Below are 16,438 nucleotides of genomic sequence, written 5' to 3' on the forward strand. Positions count from 1 at the left end.
AATTTTACTAATTTTTTGCCTTGTCTTGATGTCTATTCTTTTTCTTGCCTTATTGCACTGTCTAGGACCTCCAGTGCAATGCTGAATAGAAAACATCCTTGCTTGTTCCTGATCTCAGTGTAAAAGCATGTAATCTTTCACGATTAAGTATGATGCTAGCTGTACAATTTTTTAGATGCCTTTATAGACTGAAGAAGTTACCTTCTATTCATTGTTTTCTCAGAGTTTTTAATCATAAAGCAGTGTTGGATTTAGTCAATGCTTTTTGAGTTGGGAATTTAATTCATTTATTTTTATTCATTATTTGCTTAGGGCTATAAACTTTTGTATGATCACTGTGTTAAATGTATTTGTTTTTAATATATAGTGTTTTCATTACATTTCGTTTTAACCACATCTTTTAGAATTCTTGCAATTTTATACCAGAACTGTTTAGTAGATGTTTTTAATTTCCAGATGGAAGTGCTTTTTAAATTTTTGGCTTTGTGTTTTATTTCTAGTTTTATTGCATTGTGATAAGAGAATATTGTTTGTAAAATTCCAACTTTATGAAAGCTACTAATGTTTTATTTGTGCCTTAATATATGATCATTTTTTGTAAATTTTCTAGGTGCACTTGAGTAGTAGGTATATTCTCTATTACCCAAAAGATCTAATATATTAGTTATTTGTTTAAATTTTATATATCCTTCTCTTTTTTTGTCCACTTGACCTATTTTGCACTAAAAGTAAAAGTATCCTATTGTTAATGTGTTTCTATTTCTCTTTGCATCTACTGTGGGTTTTTTAAAAACTTTTTTTTAGTAATACATCATATTTATGGAGTATGTACGAGTATTTGTTACATGCATAGAATGTATAATAATGAAGTTAGGGTATTTGAGGTATATATCACCTTGAGTATTTATCATTTCTATGTGTTGGGAACATTTCAAGTCCTCTCTTCTAGCTGCTTTGCAATATACAATACATTGTTGTTAACTATAGTCACCCTACTCTACATTGAACATTAGAACTTAATATCTTCTATCTAACCATAAGTTTTACCCATTAACCCACCTCTCTTCATTCCCACCCGCACACCCTTCCAAGCCTCTGGTATTTATCATTCTATTCTTTACATTTATGAGATCAACTTTTTAGCTCCCTATATGAGTTAGAACATGGAATATTTTTCTTTTTGTGCCTAGTTTATTTCACTTAACATAACGGCCTCCAGTTCCATCCATGTTGCTGCAAATGACATGATTTCATTCTTTTTTATGGCTGAATAGTATTCCATTGTGTATATATGCCACATTTTCTTTATTTGTCCATTGATGGACACTTAGGTTAATTCCATATCTTGGCTATTGTGAATAGTGCTGTGACAAACCTGGAAGCGCAGGTATCCCTTTGATATACTGATTTTTTTTTCCTTTGGATAAATACTCGGTAGTGGGATTGCTGGAACATATGGTAGTCCTATTATTAGTTCTTTGAGAAATCTCCATACTGTTTTCTGTAGTGGCTGAATTAATTTACATTCCTACCAACAGTGTTTAAGAATTCCCTCTTCTCTGCATTCACACCAGCATATGTTATTTTTTATCTTTTTAATAATAGCCATTCTAACTGGGATAAAATGGTATCTCATTGTGGGTTTAATTTGCATTTCTCTGATGATTAGTGATGTTGAATATTTTTTCATATACCTGTTGACCATTTGTATGTCTTCTTCTGAAAAATATCTATTCATATATTTTTGCCCACTTTTTAACAGAATTACTTATTTTTTTACTATTTAATTGTTTGAGTTCCTTATACATTCTTGATATTATGCCCTTGTCAAATGAATAGTTTGCAAATATTTTCTCCCATTCAACAAGTTGTCTCATCACTCTGTTGATTGTCTCCTTCACTATGAAGGTTTTTAGGTTAATATAGTCCCATTTGTTATTTTTGTTTTTGTTTTCTGTGTGTTAGAGGTCTTAGCCATAAAATCTTCTCCTAGGATAATGTTCTAAAGTGTTTTCCCTGTGTTTTATTCAGGAGTTTTATAGTTTCAGGTCTTGGGTTTATGTCTCTAATCCATCTTGACTTTATTTTTGCATATGGTGAAAGATAGGGATATGGTTTCATTCTTCTACATACGAATATCCAATTTTCCCAGCACCATTTATTGAAGAGGGTATCCTTTCTGTAATGTACATTCTTGGTGCCTTTGTTGAAAATCAGCTGACTATAAATACATGGACTTATTTCTGTATTCCCTATTCTCTTCTATTGGTCTATGTGTCTGTTTTATACAAATACTATGCTATTTGATTACTATAGCCTTATAATATATTTTGAAGATAGGTAGTGTAATGTCTCCAGTTTTGTTTTTTCCACTCAGAATTGCTTTTGCTATTCGGGCTCCTTTTTGGTTTCATACACATTTTAGGATTGTTTTTTATAATTCTGTGAAAAAATACATTAGTATTTTGATAGGGATTGCTCTCAATCTGTAGATAGCTTTGGGAAGTATCATCATTTTAATATTATTTCTTCCAATCCATGAGCATGAGATGTCTTTCCATTTGTTTATGTTCTCTTCAATTTCTTTCATCATTGTATTGGATTTTTCCTTGCAGAGATCTTTTATCTCCTTGGCTAAGTTTATTCCTAAGTATTATATTTTCGTTTGTAGCTTTTATAAATGGGATTGCCTTCTTGATTTCTCAGCTAGTTCACTATTAGTTTATAGAAATGCTACTGATTTTTTTGCATATTGATTTTGTATTCTACAACATTACTAAATTTATTTCTCAGTTTTAAGTTTATTGGTGGAGTCTTTAGGATTCTCTAGATATAAAATCATATAATCAGCAAAGAAGAACAATTTGACTTGCTCTTTTCCAGTGTGGATGCCTTTTATTTCTTTCGCCTTCCTGATTGCTCTGGCTGGGACTTCTAGTACTATGTTGAATAGAAGTGGTGAAAGTGGGTATCCTTGTCTTGTTCCAGTTCTTAAAGGAAAAGCTTTCAGCTTTTTCCCATTTAGTTTGATGTTAGCCATGGGTTTGTCATATATGGCCTTTATTATGTTGAGGTATGTTCCTTCTATGCCTAGTTTGTTGAGGGTTATTACCATGTAGGTGCTAGATTTTATTGAATGCTACTTTTGCATCTATTAAGATGATAATATGGTCTTTGTTTAACTTCTGTTTATGTAGTGAATCATATTTATCGATTTGTGTGTATTGAACCATCCTTGCATCCCTGGAATCAAACCCACTTAATCATGGTGAATTATCTTTTTGATGTGCTTTTGAAATCATTTTGCTACTTTTTGGGGGGGATTTTTGCATCTATTTTCATAAGGTGCATTGGTCTATAATTTTCTTTTTTTGTTATGTCCTTTCCTGGCTTTGCTTTCAAGGTGATACTGGCTTTGTAGAATGAGTTAGGGAGGATCCCCTCCTTCTTGATGTTATGGACCAGGGTCAGTAGAATAGGAGCCATTTCTTCTTTGTACATCTGGTAAAATTTGGCTGTAAATATGAATGAAAAATTAACTTAAGGTATAGATAACATAAGAAAAGATATAACAGAACTTAAAGAAATGAAAGAGTTATTTTGGGGGATTTCAAAATATAAGAGAAAGTTTTTTCAACATTCTAGGCCAAGAAAATGAAAGAATTTCAGTACTTGATGACAAGGCTTTTGAATTAACCTGGTCAGTAAAAAATATACGAAAAAGAATAAAGAAGATTGAGCAATCACTTTGAGAAATATGGGACTATGCACATAATGAGCTCACATAAGAATCATAGGTATCCCTGAAGAAGGAGAAGAAAAAGCATGGAAAACATATTTGAGGGAATAATTGAGAAAACCCCCCCTGATATCACTGGAGATTTAGATATCCAGATTCAAGATGGTCATTGAACACCTGGAAGATTCATAGCAAACAGGACACCATCAGGCATATAGTCATCAGTCTGGCCAAAAGCCAAGTGAACAAGAAAATCCTACAATCTTCAAGACAAAAGCAACACGTTACTTAGAAAGAAAAATCCATCAGAGTAACATCAGACTTCTCAACAGAGACCTTACAATCCAGAAGGGACTGGGGTCCCATTTTTAGTCTTCTTATACAGAACAACTACCAGCCAAGAATTCTGTATCCTGCAAAAGTAAGTTTCACAAATTGAGGAGAAATAAAGTCTTCCCAGGTGAGCAAACAACACCAAGGGAATTTGTCACCACTAGACCTGCCCTACAGAAAATGCTTAAAAGTCCTCTATGCATGGAACAAAACAATTGATACCAACTAGTGTAAAAACACTGAAAAGTTAAAGCTCATAGCTCTTATAAAATAGTAATACAAGGAAGAAAATAAACCAACTATGTATTGTTCAACAGGATGGACAGAGCAGTCTCGCACTTATCAATACTAACATTGAATGTAAATGGTCTTAACGCTCCACTTAAAAGACACAGACTGGCTAAATGGATTAAAAAACATAATCCAAATATATGCTATCTCCAGGAAACTCATCTAACTCTTAAGGATTCTTATAGACTCAAGGTAAAGAGATGGAAAAAATATTCATACAAATGGAAACCAAAAGCAAGCAGGAGTAGCTATTTTCATATCAGATAAAATAGACTCTAAATCAATAATGATAAAAAATACAAAGATGGTCATTATATCATGATAAAGGGAGCAATTCAGCAAGAAGATACAATAATCCTAAATATATATGGACCTAACAATGGGGCTTCTAGATTCATAAAACAAATTCTACTAGATCTAAGCAGGGAAATAAACAGCAGTAGCATAACTGTCAAGGACTTCAACATTCCACTTACGGAACTAGACAAATCATCAAGGCAGAACATCAACAAAGAAACACCAGACTTAAATAGAACAGAAGAGCAAATGAACCTAACAGATATTTACAGAACATTCTACCCAAAAACTGTACAATATACATTCTGCTCATCAGCACATGGGATGTTTTCCAAGATAGATTATATGTTAAGCCACAAAACAAGTCTCAGCAAATTCAGAAAAATCATAAACATACCATGTATCTTCTCAGAACACAGTATAATAAAACTAGAAATCAATTACAAGATGAACTCTCAAATCTACACAAAGTCATGGAAATTAAACACACTGCTGCTAAACAATCCTTGAGTCAATGACACAATTAAGATAAAAATCAAAAGATTTTCCAAGCTGTACAACAACGATGACAGCAACTTCCAAAATCTATGAGATATAGTGAAAGCAGTGCTAATGGAGAACTTCCTATCCTTAAAGCTTTACATCAAGAAGACAGAAAGATCACAAACAAACAATTTAATGTCACACCACAAGGAACTAGAAAAAGAACAAACTAAACCCAAAGGTGGCAGAATAAAAGAAATTAACAAATCTCATAGCCAAACTAAACAAAATGGAAACAAAACAAAACAAAAAGTACAAAGGATCAATGAACAAAAAGTTGGTTCTTTGATAAGACAAATGAAATTGATAGATCACTAACTACATTAACAAGAAATAAGAGAAAAAGGACTCAAATAAATGCAATTAGAAATGAAAAAGAAGACATTACAACTGATACCACAGAAATGTAAAACATCATCTATGACTACAATGGAAACCTCTATACATGCAAACTAGAAAACCTAGAGGAAACAGATAAATTTTGGAAATAAACACCTCCCAAGCTTATATCAGGAAGAAATAGAAATCCTGAACAGACCAATAATGAGTAGCAAAATTAAAACAGTAATAAAAATTGCCTTTCTTAAATTTTTATATAAATCTATTTTCCCTTGCCTTTTATAATTTAATCTGCATTTCCTATGTTATTTTGTATTTTTTCTGTGTTTCTTTCTTTAGTTCAATTAAATCTTTATTCATTTCTTGATTCATTTAATCCATTTCTATTCTTAGTTTTTATTTCTGACTTAGGATTATTTTTTCCTATTCCTAGGTATTTTTTAGAATATTTAATTTAGTTTAAAGTGTTGATTTATAGTTACTGGTGGGCTGGGAAGGAGGAAGACTGAACATGCTCTATTTTTCTTTCATTCCTGCAAGATCTCTAATTTTCCCAATCTAAATTTCTTCTTTGTTTTCATTGCCTTGTCCCCAGGGAGAACTGCCCCTTTTCTATACGTCTGATTCCCTATCTGAAGCTACGTTCTCCAAGGCTGCCATTCCTGCCTTACTTGCAAGACCCTTCCCTGAGCTTGATGCAGTGCTTGATCAAATAAATCCAGCCTATATTCAGCATTTTAGCATTTAGCATTGAGCTTTCTACTTCCAGGAATGATTTTGTCTTGCTTTATCTAGATATTCCTTGCCTCTCTAGAGTTTTTCACAAAGCCTCCTCTCTATGACTCTCCACACCCACATACTGAAGGATTACTAATCCTGGTTCTCACATTAATTAACTTGGAAAAAATGACTTGATCACTATAAGGCTCAGTTTTTCACCTAAAAATATATCCCATGCTGGCACATGACTGGTGGCTGTTGTGATTCTTGGCTTTGACAGTGAAAGTTGAAAGAAAAGCTGAAGCTCTTTAGATAGAGTTGCTGGGGCTATAGAACTGGTTCAGTAACCTCCTTCCCTTCAAAGAGATGTCTCCTCTTCATCTGCCTTTCTTCTACTCCTTATTGCAATAATAGAAAAACCCAAAGGACAAAATATTCAATGGTTTGTTGGGGTCATAGTTCTCACCAACCTCAAACCTTTCAAAGAATATTTATATACCAACACAAGCACACACCGATACCCAACAAATAAAGGGGAATAATGTTGCCTCCATAGTATGCAATATCTCATTAGTGCTTCCCTATTCCAGAATGAACAGTAAAGTTGTCATCAGGAGGAAAACAGAGACATGAAAACCGTTATTTTAGGCAAAAGGCCAATTGTTTGGTCAATCTGATTCCAGACGATTGACACAGCAATAATATTGAATCCACATACCTGATGGGAAATGTTTGGCTGAATGGTGTGGCCTTATTTCCCAGGTCTGGATCTGGCTAACAACATGCCTTCTCCTAGAACTCTGAAGACTCATCTGCCTGTTCAGATGCTACCACCTTCCTTCTGGAAAGAAAATTCAAAGGTAAGAATAGTCAACTCTTCAAACCCAGTTTTGATCATTATGGCCAAATGTCTCTATCTGAGTAGAAACAATCAAAGATTTTAGAAGATAAATGACCAGTGGAGCTATAGGGCACATGGTGGCATTACACCACATTCTCACACACTCTGTTCTTCAAAATATTATTTCTGGGTACACATTGGTAAGTTTTCAGATAAAACCATTCTGATTTTATACCAACTAAGCCACATTCAGAGAGGGTGATCAATGAAACAAAGCAGGTAGTTCCTAAGGAAGGCTTCAATCTTAGTTTGGGTCCTCTAAAAAGCACTTATCAAAGCAGAGTTAGACATGAAAGAGATCTATCTGGGGAAAGATCTGTGAGGGGAAAAATGGAGCAAGACAAACAAGTATGGAGAACCATGAGACTATGATGCACTTTCCGACCCCTGTGAAAGGGAGGCAAGGAAGGAGGGCTGGAGATTCAGACTGCAGTGCAGTCCTGAGCAAGGCTCAGCCTTCTAAGTAACATAAAAATCTCAATGGCAGCACTCCCCTTTATCCATTTAGACTTGTGGATTATTTGAGTAGGAAATGACAGAGAGATTAAGCTTTTCATGTTATGAGGGTGTGGAAGGCTGAATAACGGTCACCCAAAGATAATCTACATCCTAATTACCAGAAGCTGAGATTGTTACCATACATTGCAAAATGGACTTTGCAGATGTGACTAAGCCAAGGATTTTCAGATGGGAAGATTATCCTGGATCATCTGAGCCCTAAATTTCATCACAAGTGTCTTTGTAAGAGAGGAGCAAGCAGATCAAAGAAGGGAGTAGATGTGACCATTGAAGCCAGAGGTTGGAATTATTCAAACAAAGGGTCAAGAGCCACAGTATGTAGGTGGCCTTCATATGCTAAAACAGGAAAATGAATTCTGTGCTGGAGCCATCAGAAGGAGCCTGCCCGGCTGACACGTTTACTTCAGCCCTGTGAAACCTGGGCTCCACAGCTGTGAGAGAATGCGTCTATGTCATTTAAAGTCATTACATTTGTGGTCATATTCTACAGCAACAAAGGGAAACCAATACGGATGGACGAATAGACTCTCAGAAATTTTATTTGACATTGGACTCCACACTGAAAGTATATTTGAATATGTTCCCTGTCTAGCTCAGGGCTTGCCCTGTTTCCAGTTCCTCAAGCCTCGAAGGCAATAACCAACATAAGTATTAAGAAATATTTAATATTACACAAAATATATTTACATAATAAGACTTTGCAGTTGTATAATTCTTTTTGGTTCCCTCAATGCTTTTATGAATATTGGATACAAATCCAGCAGCAAGAAAGGGAGCAGAGAAACAGAGCCATGCCAGGACTGTGTTTATCTGAGAGAGCAATGAGGGAACACAGTTGGGAATGCAAGAGCCTGGGGCAATTTACTAAGAGGAAATTGGACTGGGTGATTGGCTGTGTTGAACGCACAGAAGTTCTGTTGAGTAAGTGAGACACAGGGCACAGTCACTTAACAAACCACTGCTGTGCTCTTCCTCTCCAACGCTGCAAAGAAAGCAGACAGCAGCTGGGATGGGAATCAAGGTGGTGAGGGAGGCAGGGGACAGCAGGACAAGAAGCCAGGAGGTCAGCTCTCCCTCACCAGACCACACCACTGCCCTTTCTTTGGGAATACATTACCACCAACAGCTCCAAAGAGGGGCTCGGCACTGCCCTCAGGGCTTCTTCAATGTTATTAGCAATGGAAAATTGGGAATGAGCATTCATCTGTAAGGCTAGGATTCATCTTGCAGAAATTAGAATGGATGGCTAACTGCTTTAGCTCCTCCCATCCTATTCCTTGCTTAGTGAAGGTCAGGGGGGAGGGCCTTCTTTACACACTGAAAAATACCATATGCTATGGTCTGAGTGTGTCCTCCCAAAATTTATATGTTGAAATCCTAACCCCAAGGTGATAGTATTAGGAGGTAGGGCCTTTGGGAGGTGATTAGGTCATGGGGGTGGAGCCCTCATGAATGGGATTAGTGCCTTTTTAAAACATGGCTATTTATGAGGAAGCAGACCCTCACCAGACACAGAATCTGTCAGCACCTTTGTCTGGGACTCTCTAACCTCTAGAACTGTGAGAAATAAATTTCTGTTGTTTATAAGCCCCCAGTCTATGGTATTTTGTTATAATAGCCTGAATGGGCTAAGACACCATGGGTAGCCACCTTAACCTCCAGAAATATCATACTTAGGGTGAATGTAGTATGTATCATACAAACCAGGACACTTTTATGGGATAAAAGGGGTTAAATGCTCTTAATAATCATGTTAATACCCCAGCTGTAGATTGGAACTGTGCCTGGACAAACTGGAAGAGATGGTCATCTTAATCATAGAAAATGCATGATGTCCAATTACTCAAATGGGATAGTATAAGATTCTACAAACAGACTTTCTAAGAACATGGGCCTCATCATTGAATAATATTTTTCTGACTTGCTTTCTCTCTGCCTCTCACTCCCCTTGCTGGCTGATTCTAGATTATCTATGTGGCTAGAAATGCCAAGGATTGCCTAGTGTCCTACTACCATTTCTCGAGAATGAATAAAATGTTGCCTGACCCTGGTACGTGGGAGGACTATGTTGAGACATTCAAAGCTGGAAAGGGTAAGTGGAAGAAAACTGTGGGTTTGTATTTCCTTATTCATTCATTTGCAACATTAGAAAGGAAGATGATTTCATTGAATGGTCGTATTTATCAATGGATTGTAAGGAAGTAGATGGTACACTCAAACTGGGTCATCTGGGGAGACTTTAACAAAGACACTATTTACAAAGATATGCGCAGAGTTTAAGGAAACCAACAAGGGCTAGTGCAATTTTATGGTGAGAGTACTAGCAGGGAGCCTTTGCTCTTCAGAGGCAGGAGAGGACCCCATGACAGGAGCTGAGGCATTTTGCGGGAGGAGCAGTAAGCCACAGTGAGTCAACAGGAAGGGCATCAGGGAAATAAATACAATGTCCTCCTTCACCTTCTGCCTCTACAAGCCTTCCAATATGTCTTGCTGGCAAAGTCCAGCTATAAGCCTGAGGGCAACGGAGTCCACTGACACAGTCCATCCAGGTCAGTTCACCAGGCACTGAGCAGGGGGAAGTGGATGGAAGGTGGATATGGCAGGACCATCAGAAGATACCCAGTGCACCTCACTTCCTCCCATTTACCATCACAGGGAATGAAGGTACCCAAATATCTGGTAATTATAGATTTTTCACAGTAAAAGTCTCCTTTTAAAAATCAGCCAGTTAAGAAACAATATTTATTATATAATATTGATCTATGCATTAAGCAATAATGCAAGAAAGATAAAAATGTTGAATCCCTGGCCACAAGACAATCTCTCATGGAGTAATAAGTTCAAGGATGGAAATATAAACTAAGAAATCCGGGGTATTTTTTGTCATCTCCCTAAATTTTCTTTTAAAAATCTCTGTCTTCTGCAAATAAGAATTCTGCCCAGGGTCTTTGTCTTCTGGTTGCAATTATTAAATGTTCTCTTTTATTTAAGATATCCATGTTCATTTTATAAGATTCAAGTCGACATTGACATCCCATCTCTCTCCTTCCCCTCAGTGCTGTGGGGTTCCTGGTATGACCACGTAAAGGGATGGTGGGATGCCAAAGACCAGCACCACATTCTCTACCTATTCTATGAGGACATGAAGGAGGTGAGGGTACTGTTGTCTCCATGAGATTCTCCCATATCCTCAGATGCAACAAACCCCAGGTAGAACGCTGGTGCATGGGCTTGCCCACAGAAGAACATTCATGACATTCTTTCCATCTCAGTTTCACCCTCAGAAGCTCTAACTACTTTTTTGGTCTTCTCAATTTTCTTTACTTCGGTTCAGTTTCCAGAACACTCCCTCTTCCTCAGGAAATAGCACATGCTTTATAGTCAAATCGACCTGTTGGATCCTGACACTTGTGAGCCATATTTCTTTACCTACAAAATGATAATCATGTCTATCTCATGAGATTATTGTAAAGATTTACACAATCACATTTGAATAGTGTACATACTTGTATTCAAGGAATTTAGATTTTTCTCCCTCTTCCACACTCAAATCTACATCACAAACCAAAGTCTAATCCATATAAACATGGGTCTGATTAGTCCCATATATTAGGACAGTGGACTGATTTTTGCATTTCATGTCATGGTGTATGAGTGGCATCACAAATTCACTCCCATAACCCAGTGGATTATTGTCCTATAATTACAAAACTACCTCCCATGCCAATGCTAAGAAATGTAATCAAAATCTATGACTTCTTCTCTTTCTGCATTTCTTTGATAAGAAAGAACCAAGAAACAAGGATTCACATTTCTGGTTCAACTTGAGGTTTCTTTTATTTATCCTTTAGTGACCTTCTGTTAAACTCATAGACTCTTTTTTGCCATCTCTTGTATGATGGCAACTACTAGAGCTAGTCATACTGTGCTTCACCACCACCCTTATTCCTCCTTCACACAGCCTTCCCTGATGTACCCAGGGGATATCACTGCTCCTTCCCACCAGATCTCCTGGCACCCTCTCTGCAGGCAGCATTTGCTTCCTCAGGCAGGAGTTGTTCATGTTATATTTCATTCTCTTCCTGCAGGGGAAGCCTCTTGAGGGCAGGGGCAGCCCTCATCTTTGTGTTGCTGCAGCATTTGTGACAGTACAATGCCTTGCACTAGTAGTCAGTTGAGAAATATTTGTAGAATATATTTGAATTGATCCCTTAACTCATTCCTCTCAAACACTGTTTGTCCCAATAGAAGATCTTCCTAATGGAAGACCCAAAATGATTTGTTTGGTGTGACTGTTCCACATACAGGACCCAAAGCGGGAAATTGAGAAGATATTGAAGTTCCTGGAGAAAGACATACCAGAGGAAGTTCTGAATAAAATTATCTATCACACCTCATTTGATGTAATGAAGCAAAACCCAATGGCCAACTATACCACTTTGCCCACCAGCATCATGGATCACTCCATCTCCCCCTTTATGAGAAAAGGTAGATGAGATTTATATTTTAAGATGCCAAATGTGACTCTGTGGGCCCCATGGTCTGCTTAGATTTCTCAGTAATGTTTTATGCTCTGTGATTAATTCTTGCCAGCAACACCACTGTACAATTTTTGAGAGGCAAACTTCCTATTTCTCACCATTCTTGTTGGGGTCCTAAGAGTACGTGCTTACTTCTCCCTGTACTCCCACAGCAATCACTGAGATTTTATCTTATTTCAGGGATGCCTGGGGACTGGAAGAACTATTTTACTGTGGCCCAAAATGAAGAATTTGACAAGGACTACCAGAAGAAGATGGCAGGAAGCGCCCTGACCTTCCGCACAGAGATCTGAGAGCAATGAGGGAGTCTGTCGTGGACTTTTGTACTCGATTTTAGCCATTCGAGCCTCTGATCATAAACACTTAAACCAAAAACACGCTTCCTCCAATCTGGAGCTGTTCCACACTATCTGTGGATCCTGTGCCACTATGATAATACTTCATCAAAATATAATCAAATTCTGGGTAGAAAATTTTTAGTTAAGATACATGATAATTCATGTAGACATATACCACATGATAATGTACTCACCTGTCCTAAGGCAAAATAAAGGTAGCTTAATTCCACCACGAGTTTATAATAGTCTGACCTCCCAGAGGCAAAATTCATAAAAAGAAATAAATAAATAAGAGTAGAATACAAGAGAAAGTGAACAAGAAATACAAAGAGGATGAGAAGTAAGCACCAGGGAGAATGTGAAAGGGGAATTAGCTTTTATTCTTAACATTCAAGAATAAGACAGAGGATGGTCCAACTGTGTTGGACATTAGATCATGAGGTGCAGAAGATAACATGAAGAATAGAACCTGGTGAGCTGGGTCTGACTCAGGAGGTCCCAAGAACAAAGAGAAAGGCCACAGCTGGGCAGTGGGGTGAGTGATGAGGAACCCAGGATGAACAAGAAACTCAGCCCACGTCTGCAGCCAAAACAAGGCTGGAATGCAGAGAAAGATTGTTTTCTTTCAGATGGACTTCTTAGAGAAAGAAAGTCTTAAATTAGCTCAAGGAAAAATAAAATAAAATATCCATTACCTTCTATACTTTAAGAAAAACTTGAATCTATCTCTGGGAAAAATAATTTTTTATACTTCTTTATAAAAGGGATCCTAGCAAAATTGCCAGCATTGTCAGGTTGTTCAGCTACGCATATAATCATGTTGTGTTTCTTCTTTTTTTAAAAAAACTTGTATCAAGAAGGTATTTGTATACACAAGGAGTGCAATGCGCACTACCTGAAGGCTGGACATATTTGAAACACGGACTTGGGGGGAGGGGAACCAAGGGCAACACACGTAACCTAAACATCTGTACCCCATAATATGCTGAAATAAAAAAAAAAAAAGAAAGAAAGTGTTTGCTGTCATTTACACAAGTTATACAAAAATCAGTACTTTTTTTTTTTTAATGTCAGGAATGTACATTTTACAGGACAGGTGATATCTGTATCACTAAACCATACCATACAGAAAAGTATCTATTCCACCCAGTAACAAAGTAAGCCCTTTTGCATTCTTTTCTCTTTCCACTTTCTAAGATAAGCATGCAAATACTGATGCAAATATTTTGGTATAGCATTTATGCAGACTGCTGAGCTGCACTGAGGAAAGGCATGGTGAACTGAACCAGCGTGATTCAACAGCAAATAAATTTTTATCAGTGAACACCCACACCAAGTGTCTTAGGTTCACATTCCAGGAGCTACCTAAAACTTTAGATAGCAAATACATAATTCCCTTTTTGACTATAATAAGGTCTGAGCATATAGGAGGTATGGATAAGAACATAGGCGATGAGTGTAGAGTTTACAACTACGCAAAACTTGCCTTTCTTCCTTTATAAACTGTAAATTTTTTTTACTTTAATTGTAAAATGAATTCCATTCTTATATTCTTCATAAATTTCAGTCACAGAAAATATTTCTGCACTTCTCTCTGCTGTGTCCTTTTAAACAATACTTGAAGTACTGTGAAGAAGAAATAATGTTTTAATTCAATTTTAAAATATGTTTGGTCCCATCCTATAAAATAAAGGTGATGGAGAAGATGACCATCCATGTATCCTGGATAATCTAACATTCTCAATGGTCATGGATACATTCAAAAGAAATTTGTTCTAACCATATATTACATATATACATACAGAAAGACTCCTGAATATATCACAGTCATAGAAGATCAAATTGTAAATGTTTATGGGTAACTTACTTTGGAACCACTCACTTAGAAGAAGATAAAAAGCAGCAATGGGCCCCAGCATGGTGGCTCATGCCTGTAATCCTAGGACTCTGGGAGGCTAAGACGGGAGGATCACTTGAGGCCAGGAGTTCAAGACCAGCCTGGGAAATATAACAAGAACCTGTTTGTACAAAAAAATTTTTTAAAAATTAGTCAGGCATGGTGGAGGGCACCCGTAGTCCTAGCTACTCAGGAGGCTGAGGCAGGAGGATCGCTTGAGCCAAGAAGTTTGAGGTTGCAGTGAGCTATGAAGATGCCACTGAAATCCTCCAGCCCAGTCAACTGAGTGAGACTCTGTCTCAAAACAAAAAAAAAGCAGCAATGGGAAGTTAGAATCATTCTAGAATGATTCTAGAATTTTTTGAATGAGAATTAGAGAAATCAGAAAGATCACACATTGTGGATGAGAAGACAAGAACCAGGGAGAGAGGAGTGGCTCCCACAGACAGGTCAGTGTGGACACAGTTAAATCGGGATCCCCCAGCCCCTGACTACTGCACCGTCCCCTACCCATTGTCGGAATCACATAGATACAAGTGCCTCCTCTTGGGACTGCATCCTGCACTTATTTAACTTCTCTTGGCACATAGAACAATTTGAGTGTTCTATGGATCCTTTCCGATTATGCAATAAATTCTAAAACTTTTCTAATGATCTGCTTAGAAAAACAACAAAGCCTGCGTGGACATCTACTTAGAAAGGCAGCTCTTTCCTGAGAAGGTCTCTGGATTAGAGTATCTTTGTCACACAGATGTTTGTGAGCAGGAGGGAGCCGTGGGCAGAAAGTGCCCTTCCCCAAAACTGAGGGAAACCCAGATGTGCCCTCCGCCCTGTCATGGGCCTCTTGGGCCTTTCTCTGGATCCTGGGCACCCCATGGATTCCCTCTTCTTCCTTCTGGACCCCACTGCACCTTCCACGGGCCACCCTTCTCTGAGTGGACCGAGCTCTGTACTCAGCACCAAAGTCTCTGTCCCTCTGCCTCTGTCCCTGTTTTACCACTAATAAACTAGTGTGGGCTTTGCTGTTAACAACCTTTAAAACACCTATCCGAGGAAAATTTTAATCCATATAAACTTGAATATCCTGAATTGAAGTATGGGAAATGTTAATAACAAATGACAGAAAGGTTAGGCACAGGAATAAAAATTCTTAAACCTTTTTAGGTATTGTTAAAATAATTACCTGGGAGGCCACTAGACTGAGGTGCCCCAGTGCCCTGGGTTCCTATGGAAGCAAACCGAAACCCAACCCGGTGTAAATGGTCTTAACCCAAATCAGAAACCACCAGCTGACCTCTAACTAGGGACTTTCTACTCCCTGCTCCACTTTAACCAATCAAATATTTCCTCTGCCCTGCTCTTGCCCGCTAACGCTATGTCTCCCCTAGTCTTCCTTTGGAGGATAAGCAAATCACTCTGGTTTGGAGCTGCTGGATTCATGAGTCCTTGTCTGCTCAAATAAATGCATTAAAATTTTAATATGTCAAAGTTTACCTTTTAACAGTTCCTACTCTATTTTTATCAGCTTTGTAGAATTAGAGTTTGTATTAATGTTAGAGGAATCTGATGACCAGCCTTCTTCTCCAAAGAGGTTCACTCTAAGTGGAAGGTCCTCCCAGCCCTTCTGTATCATGGTGTCCGCCTCTCCACTCATGGGTTGTTGGTCTAGGCTCACAGAAATTGGACATTGTGACTTGTGGGCCAAATCCAGACATTTGGTATGGCTGGGAGCTACAAATGAACTGTTTTTATATTTTTAAACAATTGTTTTACACACAACAGCAATGACGAAGAAGGATATGTGACCCACAAAGACAAAAATATTTACTACCTGGTCTTTTACAGAAACTGTTTGCTAACCCCTGGTTTAGGGGACGCCCCCAGGCAGGTGTGCCCTGTGGGCAGAGCCCCTGAAGTCAGCCATGTGCCTAAACCACCCTGCTCCATGGAGGGAGAACAAAGGGAGGAATGATGGGAACA

General features: G+C 37.8%; 1 protein-coding gene across 1 annotated transcript in view; it reads left to right on the forward strand.

Annotated features, from left to right (window-relative positions):
• SULT1C3 (sulfotransferase family, cytosolic, 1C, member 3) overlaps window positions 1-12,516 on the forward strand; it is a 16,220-nt gene extending 3,704 nt beyond the window's left edge. The window contains exons 3-7 of the mRNA XM_012664291.1: window positions 7,025-7,122; window positions 9,648-9,774; window positions 10,739-10,833; window positions 11,990-12,170; window positions 12,404-12,516. Coding sequence (XP_012519745.1) covers window positions 7,025-7,122; window positions 9,648-9,774; window positions 10,739-10,833; window positions 11,990-12,170; window positions 12,404-12,516 — 614 coding nt within the window. The remainder of the gene's footprint in view (window positions 1-7,024; window positions 7,123-9,647; window positions 9,775-10,738; window positions 10,834-11,989; window positions 12,171-12,403) is intronic.
• Window positions 12,517-16,438: the final 3,922 nt, after the last annotated feature.

This window comes from Propithecus coquereli, unplaced genomic scaffold (assembly GCF_000956105.1).
Source record: "Propithecus coquereli isolate 6110/MARCELLA unplaced genomic scaffold, Pcoq_1.0 Scaffold88, whole genome shotgun sequence".
Taxonomy (NCBI): Eukaryota; Metazoa; Chordata; class Mammalia; order Primates; family Indriidae; genus Propithecus; species Propithecus coquereli.